General features: G+C 34.7%; 1 protein-coding gene across 1 annotated transcript in view; it reads left to right on the forward strand.

Moving 5' to 3' along the window:
* Nucleotides 1-24,891, forward strand: part of LOC144448081 (uncharacterized) — a 43,528-nt gene that overhangs the window by 4,784 nt on the left and 13,853 nt on the right. Inside the window, exons 3-26 of the mRNA XM_078138233.1 lie at nt 6,477-6,691; nt 7,562-7,655; nt 8,507-8,566; nt 9,377-9,438; nt 10,395-10,477; nt 11,225-11,307; nt 12,041-12,135; nt 12,811-12,928; nt 13,783-13,939; nt 14,459-14,504; nt 15,372-15,516; nt 16,514-16,570; nt 17,279-17,452; nt 18,033-18,173; nt 18,604-18,684; nt 18,899-19,008; nt 19,722-19,848; nt 20,509-20,733; nt 21,363-21,455; nt 22,366-22,561; nt 23,221-23,384; nt 23,561-23,608; nt 23,916-24,016; nt 24,599-24,778. Coding sequence (XP_077994359.1) covers nt 6,477-6,691; nt 7,562-7,655; nt 8,507-8,566; nt 9,377-9,438; nt 10,395-10,477; nt 11,225-11,307; nt 12,041-12,135; nt 12,811-12,928; nt 13,783-13,939; nt 14,459-14,504; nt 15,372-15,516; nt 16,514-16,570; nt 17,279-17,452; nt 18,033-18,173; nt 18,604-18,684; nt 18,899-19,008; nt 19,722-19,848; nt 20,509-20,733; nt 21,363-21,455; nt 22,366-22,561; nt 23,221-23,384; nt 23,561-23,608; nt 23,916-24,016; nt 24,599-24,778 — 2,855 coding nt within the window. The remainder of the gene's footprint in view (nt 1-6,476; nt 6,692-7,561; nt 7,656-8,506; nt 8,567-9,376; nt 9,439-10,394; nt 10,478-11,224; nt 11,308-12,040; nt 12,136-12,810; nt 12,929-13,782; nt 13,940-14,458; nt 14,505-15,371; nt 15,517-16,513; nt 16,571-17,278; nt 17,453-18,032; nt 18,174-18,603; nt 18,685-18,898; nt 19,009-19,721; nt 19,849-20,508; nt 20,734-21,362; nt 21,456-22,365; nt 22,562-23,220; nt 23,385-23,560; nt 23,609-23,915; nt 24,017-24,598; nt 24,779-24,891) is intronic.

Here is a 24,891-nt window from a genome sequence, read left to right on the forward strand (position 1 = left end):
TGACCTTTGACATTCCTTGACCTTTGACCCTATTAAGTGTTGAGTGTTCATGTTATGGTCTTACTCTGTGTACATATATATCCTATGGTAGAAAGTTGAAACTATGTTGTAAATGCAGTACTTAAATAAATACTGCACTGCTAATAATATGCTATATCTTGGTACATGTAGGTATGTACATGTAAATATCAATGAATAGATATGAATACGACAGAATAAAATACAGAATAATGAATGTCTTGGAGCTCAAGTAACAGAGACAGAGGGGGAAATTGGGTAATATTTTCGTAGACTTCACAAATTCAAAATTACATTATACATGCAGCCATCTTGTACTGTACATGATATGATTGTGGTGAGGAAGTCCTGTAAACTACAACCTGCAAAAAAACCCCACACCAGTGCACTGCTTGAATGAAGTGATCTAAGGAAAGACTCCACGCAAAGGACAACATTATCACAGCATGTTCGTCATACCCTATCTACTGTGTTCTAATATTCAAGGAAAGAACTCATCAAGTCTTTCCAGGAAGGTACATGCACATGATATAAAAGACATGTTTTCTTTTGAAAGACATTATAATATAAAGGTAATGGTTCTATTCAACTTTTATAATAAATGGACTTCTGCTTCCTGTCACTTTGTGTAATAGTGCGGTGTACTTTGGAAAACAATACTTTAAATGTGTATGGTTTCACACTCTGGTTTTCACAGCTGTTAGTTTCATATATTGACACTGTGATATATGTCTACATTTTATTACTAAATTACATATTATAGAATATATATGTACATTGAGTAATGTTAATGATTAAATACATACATGTACATGTAGATAATCATTGTCATACATGTATGGCCACATTCACAGTCACTTGTTAGCTAATATTCTATTCAAAGATGGTGATACATGTATTCTAGTCTAGGATGCTCATAATACAAAATAATAATGTTAATAATATTAGGCAATATTCAAAAAATACCATTGGTAATGATTGCTCCGGAATAATCCATGTATATATATATATAATGTGTTTATAATCCGGAGCAATAACCGGCAGTGGTATTTTTTTGAAAATCACCTACATGGAATAACGTCATTCCTTTGTACTATGATCACCCTAGACTAGAATATTACAGAATATTAGCTCGCAAGTTACTGTGGGCCACGGTACATAGTCAGTCTGAATGCTAATGTGGTCCCAGAAAAATATAATGAAGGTATTATGTAGCACTAGACTATCATCAGTGCAAAAAATGTACATTTTATGTACAGGATGTAGATATTAGATATAACAAACATATCACATACACACACATGTACATTGTACATTGTACATTTGTATATATACGTGTACAGCTATTTTTGAGCAGTCATATGGTATAATGTAGTGAATGACAATACTGAATAGCATATTTATGGAAATTACATGTATTTTCATTCTGACTCAGACTGGGATATGGCCTAAAAAAAAAAATGTTTGGTTCTGGTAAACTCAATTTTAGAATAGGTGGGGTAGGTAGATTTTTTTTTCTTCCCATGTTTGAGTGTCTAGTTTAGGTTTTCCATTGTTTTCCAAACGGTCTCTGTGTTATTTACTTCTTCCTATCAGATGTACAGCCATTACAGATTGGAAGAACAGTTTTATATTGTCTTTTTTAGGTGATTTTCCGCATCCACTATTTCTGGTGACACTTCATAATTTTTGCAGTTTTATTATTTTTTTTCTAGAATATGTAAAAGAAGTTTAGGGTCGGCAGTGAAAATCTAGGTGGGGTTGAGTAACCGGAACCAAACCATTTTTTTTCTACGCCTACGTGTAATGCCCCGCAAATTCTTATCCCAAAGTTTTGATGATTAGGGAATCCCCCCCCCCCCAAAAAAAAAAAATGCCAGGGGTATTGTAGTTACACAATGTACACATGTACAAAATGTATGTAGCATGTAATTTACTAAATGTATATCTTTGGAATTAAATTAAATTAAATTAAATTAAATTAAATTAATTAAAAATTATGTGAGGTATTTATTTTTTAACAAATCTGCTTCACAACCATCTTCCCTCTTTATTCTGTTTACAGCGTGAGAACTTGATGTAACGGTTGGCCTTTCAAAAAAAGTCATGAATACTAAATGAACTTATGAAAATGTCAGTAAACTAAGAAGCATACGTTGTCAAATTTGCTAAATGAAATATTTGAAATAGCGAGAGAAGTTGTAAAAGAAAAAACTACTTGATTCATTCCTTGTATGGGTGTACATTGTACATTGTATATGTACAGAGTACAACTCTGACAGCCACTGGATAAACTCTAAGCTTACATTGTAACGTCAGTAACTTTATTGTACATTGTACATTGTATGTCAGTGACGTGACGTCTATGAAGAAAAATGTTATCAGGGACTCACAGTCAGCAGAAATGGAAGTAAAAGTGAAAATAGGTCATACCAATGGTATGCATTCACCCACATACACATGTACATACATCATTTGTATACTAGAGTATGTATATACTGTCACTTAATATGAAGTCAAGTGAATTAATGTCACTGCCGTAGGCTTACTTACTGGTTAAACACTTGCAACTTAAACTAAAGCAAAGTATGTACAATGTATGCAGTGGTATTAACTATTTGGGGATTCGTCTATGCTTTGTATTGTAACACTGGCAGTCAATCTGGGGAGTCATCTAAACTTTGCATTGTGAGTCTGACATCGTCAGACAGTCTGTTCAATCACACTATTACATTGTTTCGATGCAGTGTAGGCGTCTTTAGTAGTGGTAGTCAACTGACCAACCCCATTTTTGTGGGAACATTTTGACGAAGACATTTTCATTGATTTTGTCTGAATATGTACTATCACAGCGTACTGTGACAGCAATCAATTCACTTTGTTCTGTCTCCTAGTCTTATGAAAAGGTCAGTTGAGTTCACACAGTTGAGTTAACATGTAATACATGTACATGTAGTGTTTGGCTGCACACTGTTTGGCTGCACACTGATGGACAACCAATACATGTACATACATGTACAGACCTCCCAACAAGTCAGGTGTTGTGATGGGATCTTATAAAATATAGGTAAAATCTATCAGTGTTCCCAAAATTTACATTGTCACCTGTGTTCCTCACCATGATAATTGATATACATTATACTTTAATAAGGCCAAAAAAAAATATTTGTTTGGTTCTGGTTACCCGACCCCACCTAGCTTTTCACTGGCAACCCGAAACTTTTTTTTACCTATTTGAGAAAAAAATAATAAAACTGAAAAAAATAGGAATTCTCGCAAGAAATAGTGGATATGGAAACTGACATCAACTTAAAAAGACAATATAAAAATCTTCTTCCAATCAGAAATGGCTGTACATCTGATAGGAAAAAATAAAGAACACAGAGACCATTTGGAAAACCTGAACTAGACACTCGCACAGAAAAAAAAAATATAATAAAATAAAATAAAAAATCTACCTACCCCACCTATTCTGAAATTGAGTGTAATCAGAACCACATAATTTTTTTTATACGGCCTAAAAAGAAACTTTTGAAGTTTTACTTGATATTCAGTGGGCCATTCAGAAACATCACAGAAAACTTTTCTCCTGACAGTTGACCTTAATTGAACCACTCCATTGCAGTGATTGGTAAAATAATTTCACATAATAGTGGTGAGAGATTTGAAAGGTGTATTGTTCACTAGACATTGTTATACCAGAAGTAAACTGAGACAGCATTCTTCTGGGTTTGACAATGTCAAAATATGGACAACAGTAAATATAACAGGGTACATGTGTAATAAAGCTGTAACCTCAATGCTGGGGTGAGTCGTACCAGGCTTTGCTAACAAAAGAAGTGAACGTCATACAATTGACAGCCATGTTCTTCCTTAACAAGGTCACAAGTTAGTGATCATGTAATTTCTGTATGCCCTTTTGATGCAATGAAAATCTCTCTCCAAATCATTCCATTTTTATGCAGAAATTATAGCAAAAACAGTCAAGCCAGTAAACCCCAGATTTCCACTTTCTACCCACTACTGAGAGAGTTACAGGCGTCTAAAGCCCTATTTTAAACACATTCACTCTGAATCTAAGGAGAATCAATGTATATACACAGGGCTCAAAATTAACGGTAGTCCCATACCCACTGTCAATTCTGTCATGGGGCTACCATAATTTGCAGCTGGTAGCCCACTCAGGCTACCACTGATTATTTGATGAAGATGGAAGATTTATGGACATGAAATTTAGTATTTTAATAACACACATATTTCCAATAAAGGAAATCTGCTTTCAGTTCAGGAATATGGGACTATTGGTCACAATCCTTGGGCTACCAATTTCTGAAATTGGTAGCCCACTAGGACTACCAAAGAAAAATAAGTTAATTTCGAGCATTGGTACAGTACAGTAACAGTATAGCAGTACAGTATAGTTCAAGATTCCTTTCAAACTGGGCTGGGCTACTCTGGGCTACTCAGTCAGTGCTAACACATGGTCAGTTGCCTACATTTAACATCTCACCAGTGTGTGATGGCAACTGGAATAATTTATGCGTCTACCAGAACAATGTTAAAGGACCATGTTTCAGTCCTGGGTCATCGCATTAGTGTTATCTTAATAAAGATTACAAGGGATCATTCTTTTGTTCTAAACCAACATTTTTCTATAGCTACATATACATGTATGCCAAACAACCAGTTTTCACATCAAGATATTAATTATGATCTGATGAGCTGTACCATACATTGTACATTGTAGTACTGGCACCTGGCTAGCAAAGTGGACAAGTACTGTATAAGACTTATTTTCGCTTACTTTGCTGGAAAACAAAGACAAAAATATCTATAAAATGTAGGTTTTACATTATTTGTGATCTGCATTGCACAACTGAAGACTTGGGTGTGACAACGCAAGTCATTATCTTGTAGAATTACATGTAGTATGTCTTAATTTGAGCAATATAATAGATTTGGAGATATTGTGCACAAAGGAACCTGGTGCTTCTCCCTTCTAACAAAAATACATACATGTACGTGTACCTATACATGAAGTGTAAATACAACACTAGTACAATGTATTTTTGTCACGATTTTCCATCATACACATAATGTACACTGTTAATTAATGATTACCATAATAATATAATGTACATACATACATGTACATTATTAGCAATTAATTTAGCTTATTTAATCATAGTGCCCATCTGTTCCGGGCCAGTTGTTACCCACCAGGGCGAGGACATATCAGGGAATTTACACATGTATTACAAAAGAAGGGTTCTATATATCGTTGAGGTGGGGTTATGTGATCTGTGGTTGTCTTGACTTCGCAAGTACAAGTATGGCGTCAGATACATAAATCATACTGAATAATGACAGATAAAGAATTAGAGCATACTGAGGCTAGTATGTGGGTGTTCGTAAAGGTCAAAGGTCAAAGGTCAATGTTCAACTACTTGTCAGACTTCCAGTATCCTTTACTGTTGGCTATCAAACATTCACCATTGTTGACATGTTTATACATGTATATATGAGAAACAAGCTACATGTAGGACTTGGCATAAAGCTGATATGAGATGTCCCAACAAATTATAAACTGGAAGAAATTGTATCATTTACTGTTTGGGGTATATCCTTGTACATGTACTTGTGTGAATCATTATCTTTCTTTGTACATGCTAAATTGTGCTTGAATGGAAAAAATAAAAGATTATAGTTTATACACATGTAGGGCTTGAAATTAGCAGTAGTCCAAATTAGCAGTAGTCCAAATTAGCAGTAGTCCAGAACATACACATGCACACACATACATACACATGCACATGTAGACTACATGTATTAAACATTGTATCTAGACTACTAAAACTTAGCAATAGATTCAATTGATTTGCATTTGTGACAGTTTTGAACCAATGTTAATTAACCCTAAGTTAGGAGTAGACTCTCTCACAGCCCTCGAAGCTTTGCTTTACTAAAATTAAAGTTAAACGAATTATTTTGTATGTACCGATACCAGCTATATAATCGTACTCGAATAACCTTGTACTGTGCGCCCTCATCGACCATAATAGAGATAACAATTCGTTGAAGTGTGACTGTGACGTTCCATGTTTTCGCGAAGCTCGGGCAGCGTCGCAGTCACACGTCAACGAATAGTTATCTCTATGTGGTCGATGAGGGCGCACAGTAAAAGGTTATGTGGTTGATGTGGTTGATGTGCACAGTAAAAGGTTATTCGAGTACGGGTCATGTAGTACGTTATGTAGATGGTATCGGTACATACAAAATAATTCATTTAGCGTCAATTTTAGTAAAGCGAACCTTCGAGGGCTTTGAGAGAGTCTAGGACAGGAGAACTGATTTTGATTCCCATTTTGAACCGATTGAACATTCCATGTGGGAACAATTGCTTTTCACACAAAAAACACTAACTGTCATTTCCTTCCCTGTTGTTCTTTTATCTACAGGACAGCAGTGATGATGACTTGGATAAGCCAGTGTCTACAAACTCTGACAGTGCCACTAAATGGTTTAGAAAAGTTATTAATGTCCATCTACAGAGAGAAAAACATGAACATTTAGTTCTGATTTGTGTCTTGTCTCCATTGTTGTATGGGCAAACCTATCAGAGTGAGAAGTGGCTCAAATGGGCAGCTGATAGTGAAATTTACTCAAAAAATTGGTGAGTTCTTTTATTTACAACCCACGTTATCTGATATTAAATATTACCACCGAAGCACGTCATAAAAAAGAATCATTCATATTTTTGTCGACACCATGACGTCCACGCCACATGTACAATTTACATGTATTACTAGGTATAGATCAACCCTCTTGTACAATATATATTACACAATTTCTAGTGATGCACCAAAATTTGGTATTCCCCTATCTAGTGGTGATTCACAAGAAATGCCAGTTTTTTTGTCATTTTGACTCACAACAACAAAATTTGGGTCTCATTAGAAGGCACTGCTAGCATAGCAAGAGGTAAAAAACTGTTACAGGTACCAAGAATTGAAAATGTTATTTTATTAAAGTGGAAGTATTGAAACCAGTTGAAGTGACAGGGTGCAAAATACAATGTACAAAATAAAATTGGACAGATTTGAGAAAAAGAATGCCTGTCCCAATCTGTGTGTTACTATCAGAAATGTGTCTATTCTACAGTAAATTTGTGATTCTAAAGTGCAACATTAACATTTCATGTTGATATGTGTTGTTGTCATGTTTAATATGAACAAAGGAAAATACTCTGAAAATAATATGCCATGAAATTAACACAGCTGTTTCTAGCACTGCATTGATGGTGTTTAGTTATTCTTAATATGAAGTACATGTAACAACGCACAATACATATATGTCTTTCCACAGTTCGGGTACTAATGAAAATTATATTATCAAATGTAATAATGACATACAGTTAAACACATTAGTACATTGTACGTCATCACACGCAGTGCATCTTGGAACCAGTTTGAAAATCGACTACAAATGTATTTTCTTCATTTCATTATTTTGACATATTTGTTTTTCTTTTCCTGTTTTACAGCGAGGATATAAAAACTGTCAGATGTCTAACAGAAAAAGAATTGTCAAATGTACAAACTCTAGAGGGCGCACACACAAACTGGACAAGATTATTTGTAAGTTGTGATTATGTAACGTTACCAGTGTCAACTACATGTAGGTGAAATTAGCATTTATAACAGCATGAAAATAACATGTTCCTTGATTTCGGTGACATTCTGTCCATCACCATATCTAGTTTGTAACTCAAGCTCACTGCAAGGGTTATACTCTCTTGCATTTTATGCTCCTTCAGGGCTCGAAATTAATTTTTTCGTTTCGTAGTCCCAGTGTGTTACCAATATTGGAAATTGGTAGGATGGTGACCAGTAGTCCCATATTTCTGAACTGAAAACAGAGTTCCTCTATTAGAAATAGGTGTTATTAAAATACTTTTGTGTCTGTATATAAAATTTAGGGTACATCCACCATCCCCACATAATCAGTGGTAGCCTTAGTGGGCTACAAATTATGGTAGCCCCATGACAAGAATTGGTAGTCTGTGGACATGGGACTATCGTTAGTTTTGAGCTCTGTCCTTAGTAGTTGTAACCAAACATGCTGCAGCATTCTGAATACAAGGATTAAATCCGGTGTATCCCTATCCATAATACAAGGATTAAATCCGGTGTATCCCTATCCATAATACAAGGATAATCCAGTGTATCCCTATCCATAATACAAGGATAATCCGGTGTATCCCTATCCATAATACAAGGATAATCCAGTGTATCCCTATCCATAATACAAGGATAATCCGGTGTATCCCTATCCATAATACAAGGATAATCCAGTGTATCCCTATCCATAATACAAGGATAATCCAGTGTATCCCTATCCATAATACAAGGATAATCCGGTGTATCCATATTCAGAGTACAAGGATAATCCTAACCTAATATCTCAAATGTCTGTATTTTAATTACAGCTACAAAAAGGAAGATCATTTTTGAAAGACATGCTTGACTTGCATGACAATGTGAACAGAGTAAGTGAGAATGAAATATTGTACTGTTTATTATATAAATTAATCATGGTTTTATTAAGCATTTTCACTTGAGTCAAATAGATTATAAACTCAATGTGTGTTACTATAATAGGGAACTTGCAATCCAGACTGAGCATGCTCAGACGCAAAGGACTATGGGATTATCTGTGGTTATCGTAACACCTAATCTGGAGCTACCGATAAAATAAACCTCCCACAGTGGTCAGGGTGACTATGAATTGATTATTTGCGGTTACAAACAATGTAATATTATTGTTTACAATGCTAAATGATTAGTATTTATTATCACATTTCCCATGATGCAACATTCAACATGGCGGGTTTGCAAGTTCCCTGTTGTTGACAGTAACAGGGGTAACAAATGATGACTTTGTTTAATGCTTATATCGATCACTAGGAGATAATAAATTTACATTCTTCAGCTTTTCCAACAATGTAAAACAGTAAAAATACGAATAATACTCATAAAAAACAATAGTTCCATTTAAAAGTACATTTGTAAATGCTCTGGTACTTTCAAGAAAATAAGTGAATTTGATATTTTTTTCACAATGATTTAATTAGTCTTTGCAGAGATAATACAAATGTATTTATCAGAAATCGGTAAATGAAGTTGTAGTACACTGTGACTAAAACATTTTACTGGAATATTTCCAGTACATTGTGTATAACTTTTGTATATTTGTGTTTGCATTGTGGTGATATACATACTAAAACACTTTACTAGCATATTTTATTGTACCCGTATGTTGTGTATATCTTATGTATATATTTGTGTTTACATTTCAGTGTGAAAACATGAAGGATGCATTTTCCAGGGCGTTAGTCAATCGTGATTTCTTAACAGTATGGTAAGTGTCCATTAGTTAATTGCGATTTCTTAACAATATGAATATTAATTATCACCACTTACATCTTGTGAAGATTACATTAATATTGTACAAGTTTGTTAATGTCAGAAAACTTGAAGAAATAGAAAGGTTAAAAAAAATACTGTAATCTTTGTAAATGACCTATCATATATGAAAGAAAATATGTGACTTGTGATATCGTGAATGTTATAGTAGACAGATAAAATCATTCTGACTCTATTTTTTGTTTTATCATGCGAAATATTTTATATATCCATCATAAATATATGCACCAAAGACTAGAAGAATGCTTGAAGGGAAAACAACGTTGACTAGATGCATACAAAGATACACCCACACAGTAATATACGCCTACACAAATTCCAGATGAACATGTGTACGGACTACATGTATGTGTTGTAACATGTCCTGGGCTATCAAACCGAAAGAGGGTCAACTCAGATTAGACGAGAGAGCTCATGCTCGCAAGCAGGGTCAGCTCGGATGTACAATAGAGGTTGTACTCGCGAATAGGGTCAAACCAGTTTATACGATAGAGTTCATGCTTACTAGCATGATCCGCATACTGCAGTTATACGAAAGAGTTTGTACTCGCAAGCAAGGTCAATTCAGATATACGATAGTGTTTGTATTCGCCAACCGAATCAGCTTGGTTATACGACAGAATTTTTAATCGCAAGTAGGGTCAAATCAGTTATACCATAAAGTTTGTGCCTGTAAGCAAGGTCAATCATATAACAAAATACTACATTGATGTTAGTCATATCCATGGATACTCACATTCAGACATAACATTATGTAGATTGCAGGGGTCAGAAATTTTATGTCAAACAGAATTTTACTTAGTTACATATATGTACTTACATGTATTTGGCCCTATTTACTAATAGTACTTTGATTCCCAGTCTTTTACTGTGTTTTAATCTTTACTGCAGTAACGACTTTTCAAGTACCCTTGGAGAAAAATATAAAAGTTATGAGTTTGTAACTGGAGTAGTTTTATTGACTCTCTTGCAATGTAAGTATTATTATATTTGATTTATGTATTGCTAATGTTAAATTTAGTTTTATCACATTATGACTTCCCGTTGAGCTCAACTATTACTTTTCAACTGGATGAATGTTTGCATAACTCAGTACCACTACTTACAGTGACACTAACATCTCGCCAACATATGTTAGCCACTGGAAGTGGGCTAGCCCTATGTAAATACCAGGCGAGTATAGTGCTAACACCAGGCTTGCACTAGCACCTCACCAACATGTGTTAGCAATGGGAAGAGCTAACAACTGCATTAGCTGTATCTTGACACTAGGCTGTAGTTCAGTGCTAACACCTGGCTGACATTAACACCTCACTAACATACCGGTATGTTAGCTACTGGAAGGGTTAATGGTGTACTAGTGGTATGCTAAAGGCCAGTGACCTAAGGGGTCTTTGTCACTACAAGTTGATAGATGAGTGAAAAATATTTGAAAATAACAGAGTTATACCATGGCCAGTAATATCAAAAAGAAATTGGGGAAAGTAATGGTAATTTTGACAGTTTTGACATATTTCGAACACAGCAGAACCTGTGATGCAGACATGCATTGTCATGACATAGATGCGCACTGCAGTGATGTAGAATGACCAGAGAATATATTTAATATTTTTTGTTCTAATTGGTTCATGCATGTTATAATGGGGAATATTAACATAATTATTTGTGGTGGTTTTTTTGAGTGATCACATGTTAAAGTCTTGTTGTTTCATTTTGTATAGATTGTTCACATGTCAGAAAACTAACCCGTGATAACATAGATCAAGTTGAAGATTTTAAAAAATCCAATCGTACCAAAGAAATGGTAAGTTGTTTAATTTGTTAGTACGTTCACCAGTTTACTACAAAGACAATAATAATGCGTTTATTGCTTTGCAAGGCCTCTGGCCCATATACAACATAAGAGATTTACAACAAAATCAAAGTCAAAGTCACATATCATTACTTCAAACGAATACTAGCATTATGTCATTTCACTTGTAAGTGTTTCTCTTTGTTTAAATGCATTGTATGCAAATTTACATAATGATGTCATAAGTTCAGGTTCGTTTGTTCTCATCTGTCTTAAATAAACTTATTAAAATTTGGGTCGGCTATGAATTCTATTAGGATGTATTCTTTACCCTCAAAGACAACACTGTATTATCAAAGATTTTGTGTGTAGTTTGTTACTGTATGAAATGTCCTCACTGGTTTGTTAGTACATTTGACAAAGTGTAGTTAAGATAGTACATGCAGTTATTCCAGGACATCACAGTAATTAAAGGGAAATGCCACGCCAGCAGGAAATAGAGATATTTTCCTAAGGGGAAATGCCACTCCAGGAAATAGAGACATTTTCATAAACTATAGGTTCTGGAGAGTCATTTCATGATTTTGCATCCCCTACAATTACTTGCAATTTCAGAAAAACATCAAGTTGATCTTGTGCCTTACACGCATCATGGGAGCCAGCAGAAATATTCAAGTCTGTGTTGTGCTCAACAGACATTGACCTCTGACCCTATAAGTAACAATGTGTCTGTTGTCTTCCACAGGAAAGTAATGAATTGCGTAACCGAGGCAACAGGGAATTCAAAGAAAGTAAATACAAAGCAGCATGTCAGATTTATTCATCAGCTATCACAGTAGAGTAAGTTACTTTGCCTTGTTTGGATTCCTGCCTATCACAGACACATTGTCGTATTTACATATTGCCAATTTCTTTTAAATCGTCTTTACCAATAATATTGAAGAAAAGAACTATACACAAGCATTATTTTGGGTGCTCATATCACTTCTACTGAATGGCAGCCATATTTGTAGTTAATCATTGTTTGCTGCATAATGAAAATATCTGTAATACCGGTACATAGAGATTCCATTCAAGTGTCTACCCCTATATTATCAGATGCAAGCAATATTTAGAGACTTGACTTTTGATCTTCACTTTCAGGGTCAGTTATCAACATCAAGCCAATTCCTGCCTGTCACAGACACATTGTACTAGTGTTTACACATTGCAAGGGGGGGGGGGGACTGTGTCTTCTAAGAAGACTTGTTAATACATGTAATAAATGACATCATTAGATCTTTTATATGTTATGAATACTAAGTTTGAGTTCAGTCAATTGCAAGTGATGGCTGAGTATGTTATAGTACATAAAGTACTACAAGTATGTATTAATATGCAGCAAAATATATGTCCTTGAGTGTTTAAACTTAGCTTGTTAGCCCTCAGCTGAAAACTAGTTCAGCTGAAAACTGAATCATTGCAATATTATCTTTTTTAAATTCTTGTTATTAATATTTACGTATTATTTGACAGTCCATACAATGAAAGATTGTACAGTAACAGAGCATTAACATACTTGAAAACCGGAGATTATCGGAAAGCTTTAACAGATGGAAAGAGAGCTATTATCCTAAAGGCAGCCTGGCCAAAAGTAAGTACTGTCTCTTCAAAGAGAGGGGGGCTGTAAAGTGTGTTGCCAGGCCGTCCTTCTCAGACCACCCATTATCTCCATATCGTTTGGGGAAAGGGATGATAAGAGCATGTGCAAACATGTATGAATGACACCCTGTATTGATCTAAAAGAAAGAAAGAGTGGTGCTAGGGAAAACCTTGTACTGACACTTGTATGGATAGGAGTGGAGGTTAATGAATGTCCACATACAGTGCCCTCTATTGATACAAAAGAGAGAGTGGTGCTAGGAAGCTCCTTAAACTGACACTAGTGTGGATAGGAGTGAAGGTAACTGAATGTCTAGGAACCAAGCCCTCTATTGATGAGTGACATTTTCTGATACTATATTATGGATAGCAGTGAAGGTAACTGAATGTCTGGTAACACTGCCCTCTATTGATACAAAAGATAGATGCTTGGGAACATCTTGTACTGACACTAGTATGGCTAGGAGTGAAGGTAACTGAATGCCTAGCCTCGTGACATATGAGATGAGATGGTGTCTGAAATTCACTTCTTTAAACTCCAATATTGAAATGTTGATTCATGAAAGTTGATGGTATTGGGTAACAGAACACCTACAATATAATAGGTAGGAACAGAACCACAAAGTTGATAACTTCAAGTTGAATAACAGAAAGCGTATAATATCAGATGGCAGAAAAAGAACCACAAAGTTGACAACAATGATGGAGGTGAAATTACAGTATTGCTAATTTAGCAAATATAGAACAAAATAAAACTTGGTAATTTAGTCTGTCAGAGTATTTGTCACACACCAACTACGTCTTAATAAATCTAATGTATACATGTCCATTTTTGTCTTTGTACAGAGTCAGTATCGCTACGCAGAAGCTTTGTTTAATTTAGAACTTTATGACAGAGCAGCTGAAGCCAATCTCCAAGCTCTCACTATATGCAAAGCTAAAGGCTGTCAGGCTTCAGATCTTAGGGATCTAGAAACTCAGAGAGACAGATTTACAAAAACAGGTAAAGGAATATTTTCAATTCTATATTGGCAAATAGGAGTGATATAATTACATATTATTTCACAATATTTTTATTTGTTTAGCCAAGGTCAGCTAAGGGGTCTTGTCAATATGAGTCTCTAGGCAAACCCTTAGGTCACCATTATTTTCCGGCTGAATACTAAAAGAAAAATATTTTGGCTTAAGTGGTATTTATGAAAAATTAGGAAAAATATTTCGAACACTTTGTTTCATATTTTTAGCACAGCTGAACCATTGTCTTGGACCAGCATTGTCATGGCAAAGATACTTTGAAAATCCTGTTTGTTGAGAGTGAGGGCCAGAATAGCTGAATACTGCATGCCTGTACTTTTTAAAATGTTTTTTCCCAATGTCTCCAGCAAAAGTTGATCACGTTCTCAAACAACCATGTCTCATTTTATTCTCAGTTTCTAATCTTTGTGACATAAATTAACTGTCACAACTTGTTCTAGCTTACCATTCAGGTGTTTTTTGTGTCTAATTTATTTTGTTTATGTAGCAACACAGTTAAAAGGACAACCATCTAAGACAAGTGATGCAGATAGGTAAGTAGCTATGTACTAAGTGTCCGTAACTTATCAAAATATAAACACCAAATGAGCCCCCCCCCCCATCCCATAACTCTGTTTACTGAAACACAACCATCATCCGCATATTACTGTTACATTATAACTTGCACAGATATAAACAAACTGATAAAAGAATTTGTATATGTACTGATATGAGTGGCACCCCTGTTGTTATTGTATTAGTTCTATTGTTGTTTTTTACGTAATTTTGTATTTGTGTGAAGTCTTTCCTTGGCTCACTTCAATCAAGTAAACATGATGTATTTTCACAGATTTTACATGAATTGAACTAGTATGACAGTTTTAAAACCCTTTCAGGACTAGAAACTTTCCTGCCAAAATTTTTGAACAAAAATTCTTGTTTCTCTGTAAATTTTGGAAAAAGATCAACTTTATTTTAGATCAGAATTCAAGAAATATTACTTCCCAATGAAGTAATATTCTTAAATTTTAGAAAATGTTCTTACAATCAAGTTTCTATTTATTCCAATGTCGTCTCTAGGAATGAAAGGGTTAACAATCATCACTGTTCACACCACTGTGTTTTGTCCCTGATAGGTAAATTAGTAAGGAATATTGGCCTTTGCAAAATATGCCATGGTGGCGCTCTACTGTACTTCCTGTCTGTGTGTACCTTGGGGTATACATAGTATAGGTTATTCAGTTAACAATATGAAAAACATCCATGATTTGCACTTCTACAGAATACCAAGGAACAAAGCTCTTAAGAAAGGTACTATGAGGTGATGATACCCCCAATTTGAGCGAGGGCGCTATATTCTCAATTTCCTGTTTGCAGTCTGAAATGGCCTATTGAAATGTTACGTTCATTTGACTTTTCAGTGATGACGATGATGATGGGGTGCCAGATTTAGTGGATCAAGGGTCGAGTGATGAAGAGCATGATGTCACCAGTAAACATGTAACCAATAAACCACCGCCATTGGTTGAATTAGAATCAGATGACTCTGATAGTGACACAGATATTGTAAGTTTATATGTTTGAAATGAGTGGATTTGAATATATCTGACAGTATTTTTGATACGGGCAATAAGTAGGTAGAATTTACCTGAGTCTCCCAGTTAATTTACCAGGGTTCCCTATCAAAATTATGAATACTAAATTAAATATATATAGAAAACTATGCTATAGTTTTCTCTCTGTGTTAGTGGGGTTCCCAGAGCTTGGTAGAAACACTGTCTGAAACACATGCCTTCGTGAGAACCAAGATACTATATGACAGAACCCCATGACAAATGGGTGTCAGTGTGACATACATACCTGGAGTAATGGCATGAGTGTTTGTGGTGTTCTCGGCATTGTACTGTTTGTTTGACTTTATTTAAACTTGATAAATTGTTGAGGCAAAGGTTCTTCTAACACAATGTCGAGTAAGGGAAATTTACAATATTTACATTTACTGTTAAAAGTTGCAAGTTGCAGCAGTAAAACACCAAAAACACAAGTGTGAGTGATTCCTATTACCTGCACTGATACTCACATGTCATGGGGTTATATTATTATTATTATATACATGTTTTTCCAAACAAGCAAATTTCTGTAAAAAGTACTCTTGTTTATTGACATGATTTATGTACATGGAATGACCACATGCTTATTTGCATACAGGCAGTAATGTTTTCTATGTTACACTTCAGTGTAAACACGTTTGTGTACCAATGCAAGTAATCACTGGTACATGTGTAGTAATGTACCAGTACATTATGAGGCCCTCAATAGAAAGAAGTTGAGCCTTAAACACTTGCCGTTGTTTGTAACGTTTACTGAATTTTACCCTAAATAAAGATATTTTATAACAGTAATAAAATATATTGTATAATCTGTACTGGGTGGTTTACATACATGGATATAGTATACAATGTACAATCTACCTTCTTCCCCATGTACATATAATGTTAGCCATTTCTGTGATTGCTTGAAGGTTTCTCTAAGTCATTCCATGTTTTCATGATTTCTTTTACAGCACCGACCGTTGAATAGTGGTCATGATTTCCATCATGTATTGTGTACATTTGATAAGGTATGGTTGAATTTACTGTATATATTTGAAATACATATAAATTCTACTGAAAGCAGATATAAGCTGCAGTGCTTTGTGTTTGACTTTTACTGTTTCTATTTTGAAAAAAATACAGAAAGTTTGTAAAAAGTATTGACTTTTCACTTTGTTGGAAATGACAGTCACGAAAGCTATGTCTGGTAAATACACATTTAACTGTAACTAACTTGAGGTGTTATTGGGAAAGTTTTGTGACATATAACAGACTTACTCTTGATGTTGCACATTCTTAGGAGGGAGGGGGTGTTTGTACAAAATTACCAAAGTGCAAACTTTTGGAGGGGCTTCTAAAACTAATTTGTTTATATTACCAAGGCACAACCTATTGGAGGGCCTTCAAAATCTAATTTGTTCATATTACGAAGGTGCAACCTATTGGAGGGCTTCTGAAAGTAATTTGTTTATATTACCAAGGTATAACCTATCGGAGGGTCTTCTAAAACTGATTTATTTATATTAACAAGATGCAACCCATGGGAGGAACTTCTAAAACTAATTTGTTCATATAACCAAGGTGCAATCTACAGGAGGTACATACTTCTAAAACTAATTTGTTCATATTACCAAGGTGCAACCTACAGGAGGTACATACTTCTAAGACTAATTTGTTCATATTAACAAGGTGCAATATATGGGAGAACTTTTCAAACGAATTTGTTTATATTACAGAATATTTCAAACGAGGATGACCAAGACATTAAAAAGAGCAAGGCAAATGATAGCAACAAAGATGATGGAATTAGAGTGTACGAATCACAGATGTCGAATGGTAAAGATGGTGTAGCTGGTCAGAAAACAGACAATTCTAAACAGCATGTCAAGGAAATAATTGAACCCAAAAAGGTAAAAAAAATGTTATTCAACTGTTTATCAGAAATGTTTTGCTCTGCTCTGCTCAGGTTTGTTTAGTCTTCATTTTAACTGTAAACATTTACAATTAGTCAATAATTTTCAGTTTGCAGAATATATGCAGTCAGTATTAAAACTAACATAAACACAACATAAAACTATTGTCTGAAACTAAAAGTCTTTTCCCTTATGGAAGGCATTCAGTTTAAATCTGGTGATTTTTGTCTATCTAATTTTGATGATAGATTTATTTCTGTAATACTAGTAGTATTTTATTTCAAACATAGTAAGGATACAAAATAAACAATTAAGTTTTGAAGTTAACAACAAACTGTTATAACTTATCAGTATATCTTTATTTTGTCGGAAAAACGTTCTCTGCATGAAACATCGATAATAAGTGATAAATGATTATAGTTTGGACCTACTGAGGCAGCTCACCTACGTCTGAGCAAAAGTTCTTGGTTAGAAACACTTCTGCTTATTGTGTAATTGTTGAAAACAATATCAGAGTTAAAAAATACAATTACAGTTGTCAAGTTTTACATTATATCTGTTTTCATTGATGTTTTAGGAGCTGACCTTGGCAGAACTGAAGAAGGAGACATCGTCCATGTTCAAAGATGCCTCAGAAGAACTGTTAGCAAACAGACCAAGATCTGCTGTGAAGTGTTTCAGAAAAGTGTTCAGTTTGATGGGTGATTCAAAATGGAAGGTAATACTACCAATCCAGAGTGATTGTAGAGTTTCAAATAGGCCCTTGCAAAATATGCCATGGTGGCGCTCTACTTCCTGTCTGTATGTACCTTGGGGGTATACATGGTTATAGTTTACTGTGTTAATCATAGAGCATTGCTACTTTCTATTCCTCGATGTCTGAACAATACAAAAAAATGTCCCTGATTTATACTTCTACAGAATACCAATGGAGAAAGCACTTAAGAAACGATACTATGTGGTGATGATACCGCAAATTTGAGTGAGGGCGCTCTATTCTCAATTTACTGTTTATAGTCTTAAAATTAGGCAAATTTGTTGGGAATGACATAAAGCTTGACTTGTACCACTTCAAAAAGAGACAATAAACTGACTTTGAACCATAGTTTTACTACATAATTGTGATGTCATATATATTTATTTTTCAGGATTTAGGGATGGAGGAAATTGATTTTGTGGTGTGTTTATATGCATATGGTGTAGCATGCCTTGAAACAACCCAAGTACCGGTAAGATGTAGAAAATATTCTCTTCTATTAAGTTTTAAGAAAAAAGAAAAATAGTTCGACAATGATACATTCTTTCATTTGAGACCAACTTGGTGATAATTCTGCCAGATCACTTTTTCTCACAGATGAGATTTTATTTCAATTTAATAAGGTCATGAGATATTTATTTTTTGCAGTATCCCTGATTATTTGAATGTGTTTTTTTATCATACAGGAATTAGAGTATGCTGACAGTAGATTTGATTGCATCATATTTAACCATGAAAGTGTTGTATTTCCACTGGCCTACTACGGCAAAAGTAGAGTGTACATCAAACAACACAGGTAAGGGAATTCACAGCATATTTAAACATGAAAGTGTTGTATTTCCAATGGTCTACTATGTAAAGACAGAATGTATATCAAACAACACATGTAGGTAAGGAATTCTCAGTACCTGCAAATCAAATTTTACGAGTAGTAGACGCATCAGAAAAATAATGAAAAATTTGATTTCTTGGCTGACACAATCACTTCTATACTCTATTGTTACTCTTGTATTTATATGGTGTGATTTAGAAGTCAGCATTCTTGTCCTAATTTGACCCGCTAGCATAAGGTGAAATATTATCGCAGGTACTGAGAATTCACATTATAGTTAACCTTGAAAGTGTTGTGTTTCCTCATACATAAGAGTTCAACTTGACGAGACACATAATGGTGTTACCAAGGTAACAGAAAGTTTCAACAGAAATTTCACAATTATACTATTTGTGTTTATCAAAAAAAAAAATGGATTGTGGTAGATGTTATGTCATCAGCAGAGGTTTCCTTTAAACCTTTGCAGGAAATCCTCACAATGGCTAAACACGTGTCAAGTGCAGTAGTGCTTCTTAACAAGGTTTCAAACTTGAATACATTTTCATGGTGTCATTATGTCATCTGTAATCATATGAAGGTTGATAACTTAATCAGTACAAGTGGCAGAAATAAACCTGACTGGATACATTTCCTTTATTTGAGTTCATCCTATTAATTATGTTTGTCAACATTTACAGATACACAACGGCTTTAGAACCCTTACAAAAAGGTTTGTTGATACATTCACGTCAAGCACCACATGGTATGTACGTATGGCCAGGCACCAAACATTCTATCCAAGAAAGTGATCACGGGTTCTTGCTGGTAAGTATATAAGTAGTCTAGTTCTATTTGTGGTATGATCATATCCACCGTATAGTCAATCGGATATCTCTAGAACAGAGTTCCGTTCTTACCACCAACAGCATCAGTTTATGCTATTTGAGCATTGATATAAACGTGATGATGTTATCGTGTCCTCACATCACTTGCATTCAAACAGGCGGTGAGTTTGTAGTAAACTGAACAAAGTAACCAATTACAACTACCTGTCAGTGTGTGATGTATTACTCCTGCCATCTCTGTTCATCCCATTCACAGCAGGAGATTTGGCAATATTTTCTATTTTCATTTATCGCCATGCGGTAGAATTGCCAACTTGTTGACAAGTGGCATAGTATTTTGCCAGAGTAGTATTTATTGGTAGGATGTAGAAATCACAGCATATGTGCTTTAATTAAGACAGTGGATCAGTGTGCCCTCTAAGCCAATTTGCTGCACCACTGACGCACACAATTTCTATTGACGCACCAAAATTTGGTGTTCCCCTATCACTTACTATGTAGTGACTCACAAGAAATTCCAGTTTTTATCATTTTGACCCACAACAACAAAATTTGGCTATCATTAGAGGGCTCACTGCAGTGGATATACAGTGACACCTATCGTATTTTGACAACTTTCTTTATATTAATTTGATTGCAGAAAAGCTTTGAAGCATTAATTCAAAAATGTAAGTGTCCACCTTTACCTGATGCTGTATGTCGTTATCAAGACTGTAGTGGATACTATAAAGTCCAAATCTATTTCACTGATCCTGATTTTAAAGGTTTTATTCGCACTAAGTGTCATGAGGATTGTACTGTAGATTTTCATCCAACCTGCTGGAAGAAAGTCAAACAGGTACACATGGCTGGATCTCAAGAAAAGGTTAGTCTTCCTCCTCCTGACTGCTTTCAATATTTGCTGGATTTTATTTATTTTTAGCTCCCGAAGGGAGAGCTTAAGAAATACCTGGCATCAGTCTGTCTCTCTCATTCTGTTTGTCCTTCTATCTATCTGTCTGTCTGTCTGTCTGTCTGTCTCTCTATCTCATTCTGTGTCTGTCTTATTCTGTCTGTCTGTCTGTCTGTATCTCATTGTCTGTCTGTCTCTTTGTCTGTCTCATTCTGTCTGTCAAAGATTATTTTTGTACTTGCATACTAATTTGCATTTTTGCATATTTAATAAGTCATTTGCATAAGAGTGTGATGTCTCTAAACCTGAAGTGACATCAACTGCATTGTAACTGTCTAAGATTTCAATTACATATATAAATTTGCAATTTAACAAATAAGAAGTGAACTCAACTTTAATGTAAATTACTGTAATTTTAATTCCCATTTATTGAAATTTATAAAAAATATATGTTTTACGCAATGACATATTTTTAGATTCATTATTTTTGTATTTACATACTGCTTTACATGGTTAAATGTCAGTTATTTGCATAAGTGATAACTTCATTTGAAAGCACTAGGATTTTCATCCCATTTTTCTTTATATTTCAATTCATGTAGGATTATCTTGGTGAATGTTGTTTCACTCCTGACTGTGATGCCGTTATTATTTGTATTCTTATATATAGTCAAGATGGTCTCATGAAAAAAGAAGTAAGTGGTAGTTCTTGTAATTGTAAAGTTTGATATCTACCTATCACAGTCAAGGAAACAGAATCATATCACACCAATTCTGATGCATCTCCATTGGCTTCTGGTGACCTTCAGAATCCAGTATAAAATTCTATTTCTCGCATATAAAATGCCAGTGAGCATCACTTGATGGATACTAGGCGCCATATAAATCTCTTTATTTATTTATTTATTCATTTATTTATTTTGTTTATTTATGTAAAAAAAACTCCTCAGAAGATATACACATCTCTCATTAACTTCCATGGCACGTTTTTATTGTACTCAAAGATCGATGTCATCATTGTGATCCACTGCTGAGCCTTTGGACTTAGCAGACACGCATATGTACAATGAACAATGAATTTTTATGACTCCTGAGTGCTATGCTACTTTCAGATTTACTCATGAATACTCATTGTTCAACTAATACATTTGTGTCTGCTAAGTCCCTTGAGACAACAGTGGACCACTATGAGAACAAGGAAGGTGAAATAGTTTCAATTTGGTGTTTCTTCGTAATTCGGAACTTGCAAACCCACCATGCTGCATGTTGCATCATGGGAAATTTGATAATAAATACTAATAAATTAGTATTGTAAACAATGTTAATACATTGTTTGTAACCACAAATAATCAATTCATAGTCACCCTGACCATTGTGGAAGTTTTATTTTATCAGTAGCTCCAGATTAGGTATTACGATAACCACAGATAATCCCATAGTCCTTTGCATCTGAGCATGCTCAGTCTGGATTGCAAGTTCCCTATTGAGCAAAATTTATGTGATGTGAAATCGTCAGATGACTTCCCAGAAAGCACAGTTTATAGAAGAAGAAAAAACGTTTTTACATGTTGTGGATTTTGTTTATGTCTTTGTTTGTTTTTTTAGTTTACCATGGATAAGCCAATAAAAGTTAAAGAAGTCAAACCAAAACCAGTTAAATTAAAAGTGTTCAGTGAAAGAAAGTTAGAAAGGTTGAGAAAAAGAAAGGAATTAAAGAGAGAAAAGATACGAATTGCCAAAGAAAATCTTAGTAAGAAAGAAGAAGGTGCAACAAAATTACCAATAGAAGTCTCTACCAGTAGTAAGTATTCATGCATGGCTGTTATTATTGTATATATACTAAGTTCAAATTTTGTCTTTATTGTGAGCCACATGGTGTGAAGCATGACTGAGGCTACTCTTTGCGTACTGTGTGTCCACCTGTATTTCAAACATGTATAGGCCGATTTCAACCAAACCTGGTACAAATGTCAGATACAGTGGTAGTCCACTTTAATATGTACATCACTATGTTTCATGAGCTTTGGAATAATGGCCAAATGACAGCCATATTTGACTTAAAAGATTCAGAATATGAATTAGTATTTTGAAATGTTGGGTTCTGTGTCTTCGATGAAGACTTGTTTGTTTTATGAATGAAAAGAAAATAATTTGTTTTACCTTAGAGCTTAATCAGCCAAATATTTTATATTTTATTTTTAGAACAAATATGATATGTCTGAATAAAATATTTTACCTATACTCGATAACGTGATAGGTCTAACCATTTTATTAGTTCCCAACATTTCACTTCTTTCCACATAACGGGAAATGTCCTAATATTTTATCACTATCTTTGGTGTCCAGTAACACCAAATTTCAATGTTTTACTTTGTTATACATGTAGATAAGGCAACAAATCCAAGTAGTCTATCGTTAGCATCAGTGTCCAATAACGCTAAATGTTTGACTTCATTCTAGATAATGCGACACGTCCAAGTAGTTTACCGTTGTCTTCAGTGTCCAATAACGTCATAAATTCTGCATCTACCAGTCCTGGGTCACCAGACAGTTCTAAGCAACCTGCCCCCTTAGAAGTAGGCTATGTCTTGAAGAAAGAAGACATGCAAGAAGAACAAAGTGCTGTAAGTTTATTGACCGTACTTGGTTTTCGATATTTGGACTGTATCTCTGTGTAAATAGAAAGAAAGTTGCTGGAAATGTTTAAATCAATTTCACACAACTTGAATTACAATAGCATTGCCAAGAGCTTATGACTAGAACTTAGCCTTTATTTATTTATTTATTTTTCATTTTACAGGGTGCATCTAAACCAACCAAGGCTAAATCCAAGAAGAAAAAACCAAAGGTAAGGACAGCAGGCATTCAATATGTCGAGGCTCATCAGAAAATTTCTCCAAACAATATCCCAACATATGTTGATTAGTTTTGAATGTCACAAAATATTTCCCCCTGTCTGTTATAAGACCTGGTGTTTTCTTGTGAGTCATGAATTTCATAATTTGTGGGCAAACATACAGTGTATATAAAGTATTAATGTCCAAAGCCGGAAAGAAAAAAGTGTATGTTTCTTTAAGACAGTTCAGTTCACAAATGTTGTTTTACATCAGAACTGATAAAAGTGTTAAAAACCATTTGTAAATCCCATTTTACAGTTTGTGAAAACTTTGGATATCTTTGTTGGAAGAAGCCATAGTGATGGTTTGGAAAATCACTATGGTGACGATGAAGATGATGAGGAAGGTGTCCGACAAAGGTATGTCGTTGTCAGTGATAAAGAACAGTTGAATGATCACATGGTAGTTACATACTGAATAGGAAAGGTGTGTGTGTGTGTGTGGGGGGGGGGGGGGTTATGACAAAGTATCATGTCATTAAATTAATAATATAATGTATATTTGTACAAATCCGTCATCAACACTAAAATGAGGGGGGGGGGGGGGTTACAGCTGTACATATAAGATACATACTTACTTGATACAACCAAAAATGTTTCCTTGCTCTGGAGTCATATTTTGTATTAGTTTCAAACTCAGAGCATAGATAATTTACCTCCGGGTTCAGAACTCACACATAATGCAAAATACCAATTACTTATTTGATGAGTTTCTATTGTTTTTGGTAAAGATTGGGGGAAAACCAATCAGGGGAGGGGGGGGGGGGGGTGTCGGAGTATGATTTAGAATTTAGGTGTGAAAAAAGTTGATCCTGAAGAGAGGAATGATCTAGTCCCTTATCTCCACTGATAAGATAACATGAATGCAATAACCTTGGATTGAATCAATCTGTCATTTATATTTTTAAAAAAAACTGGTGTAACATTCCTTGTAATCCTTAGGAATCCTTACAATATTCTGGATACGAATGCACCCTTTGCCGTGCCAGATAGATATCGAGATGATGCGGCTCTGTTGGAGAGAAGTATGGGAACTGGGGCCGCCTCTGCTGCTGCTATAGTCAATGTGGAAACAAGCCTAGAAAGGGAAAATAGAGAAAAACTAACAGAATCATTGTTCTCGTAAGTTTTCCTTTTTTTTTGAATCTTGTGTAAATTATTGCTTACTCAGTATACTGTCAAGTGTTGTACATGTATATAAGCATGCGTCCACTCTGTTAAGGGACGATTGCACA

The sequence above is a fragment of the Glandiceps talaboti genome, chromosome 17 (genome assembly GCF_964340395.1).
Source record: "Glandiceps talaboti chromosome 17, keGlaTala1.1, whole genome shotgun sequence".
Classification (NCBI taxonomy): domain Eukaryota; kingdom Metazoa; phylum Hemichordata; class Enteropneusta; family Spengelidae; genus Glandiceps; species Glandiceps talaboti.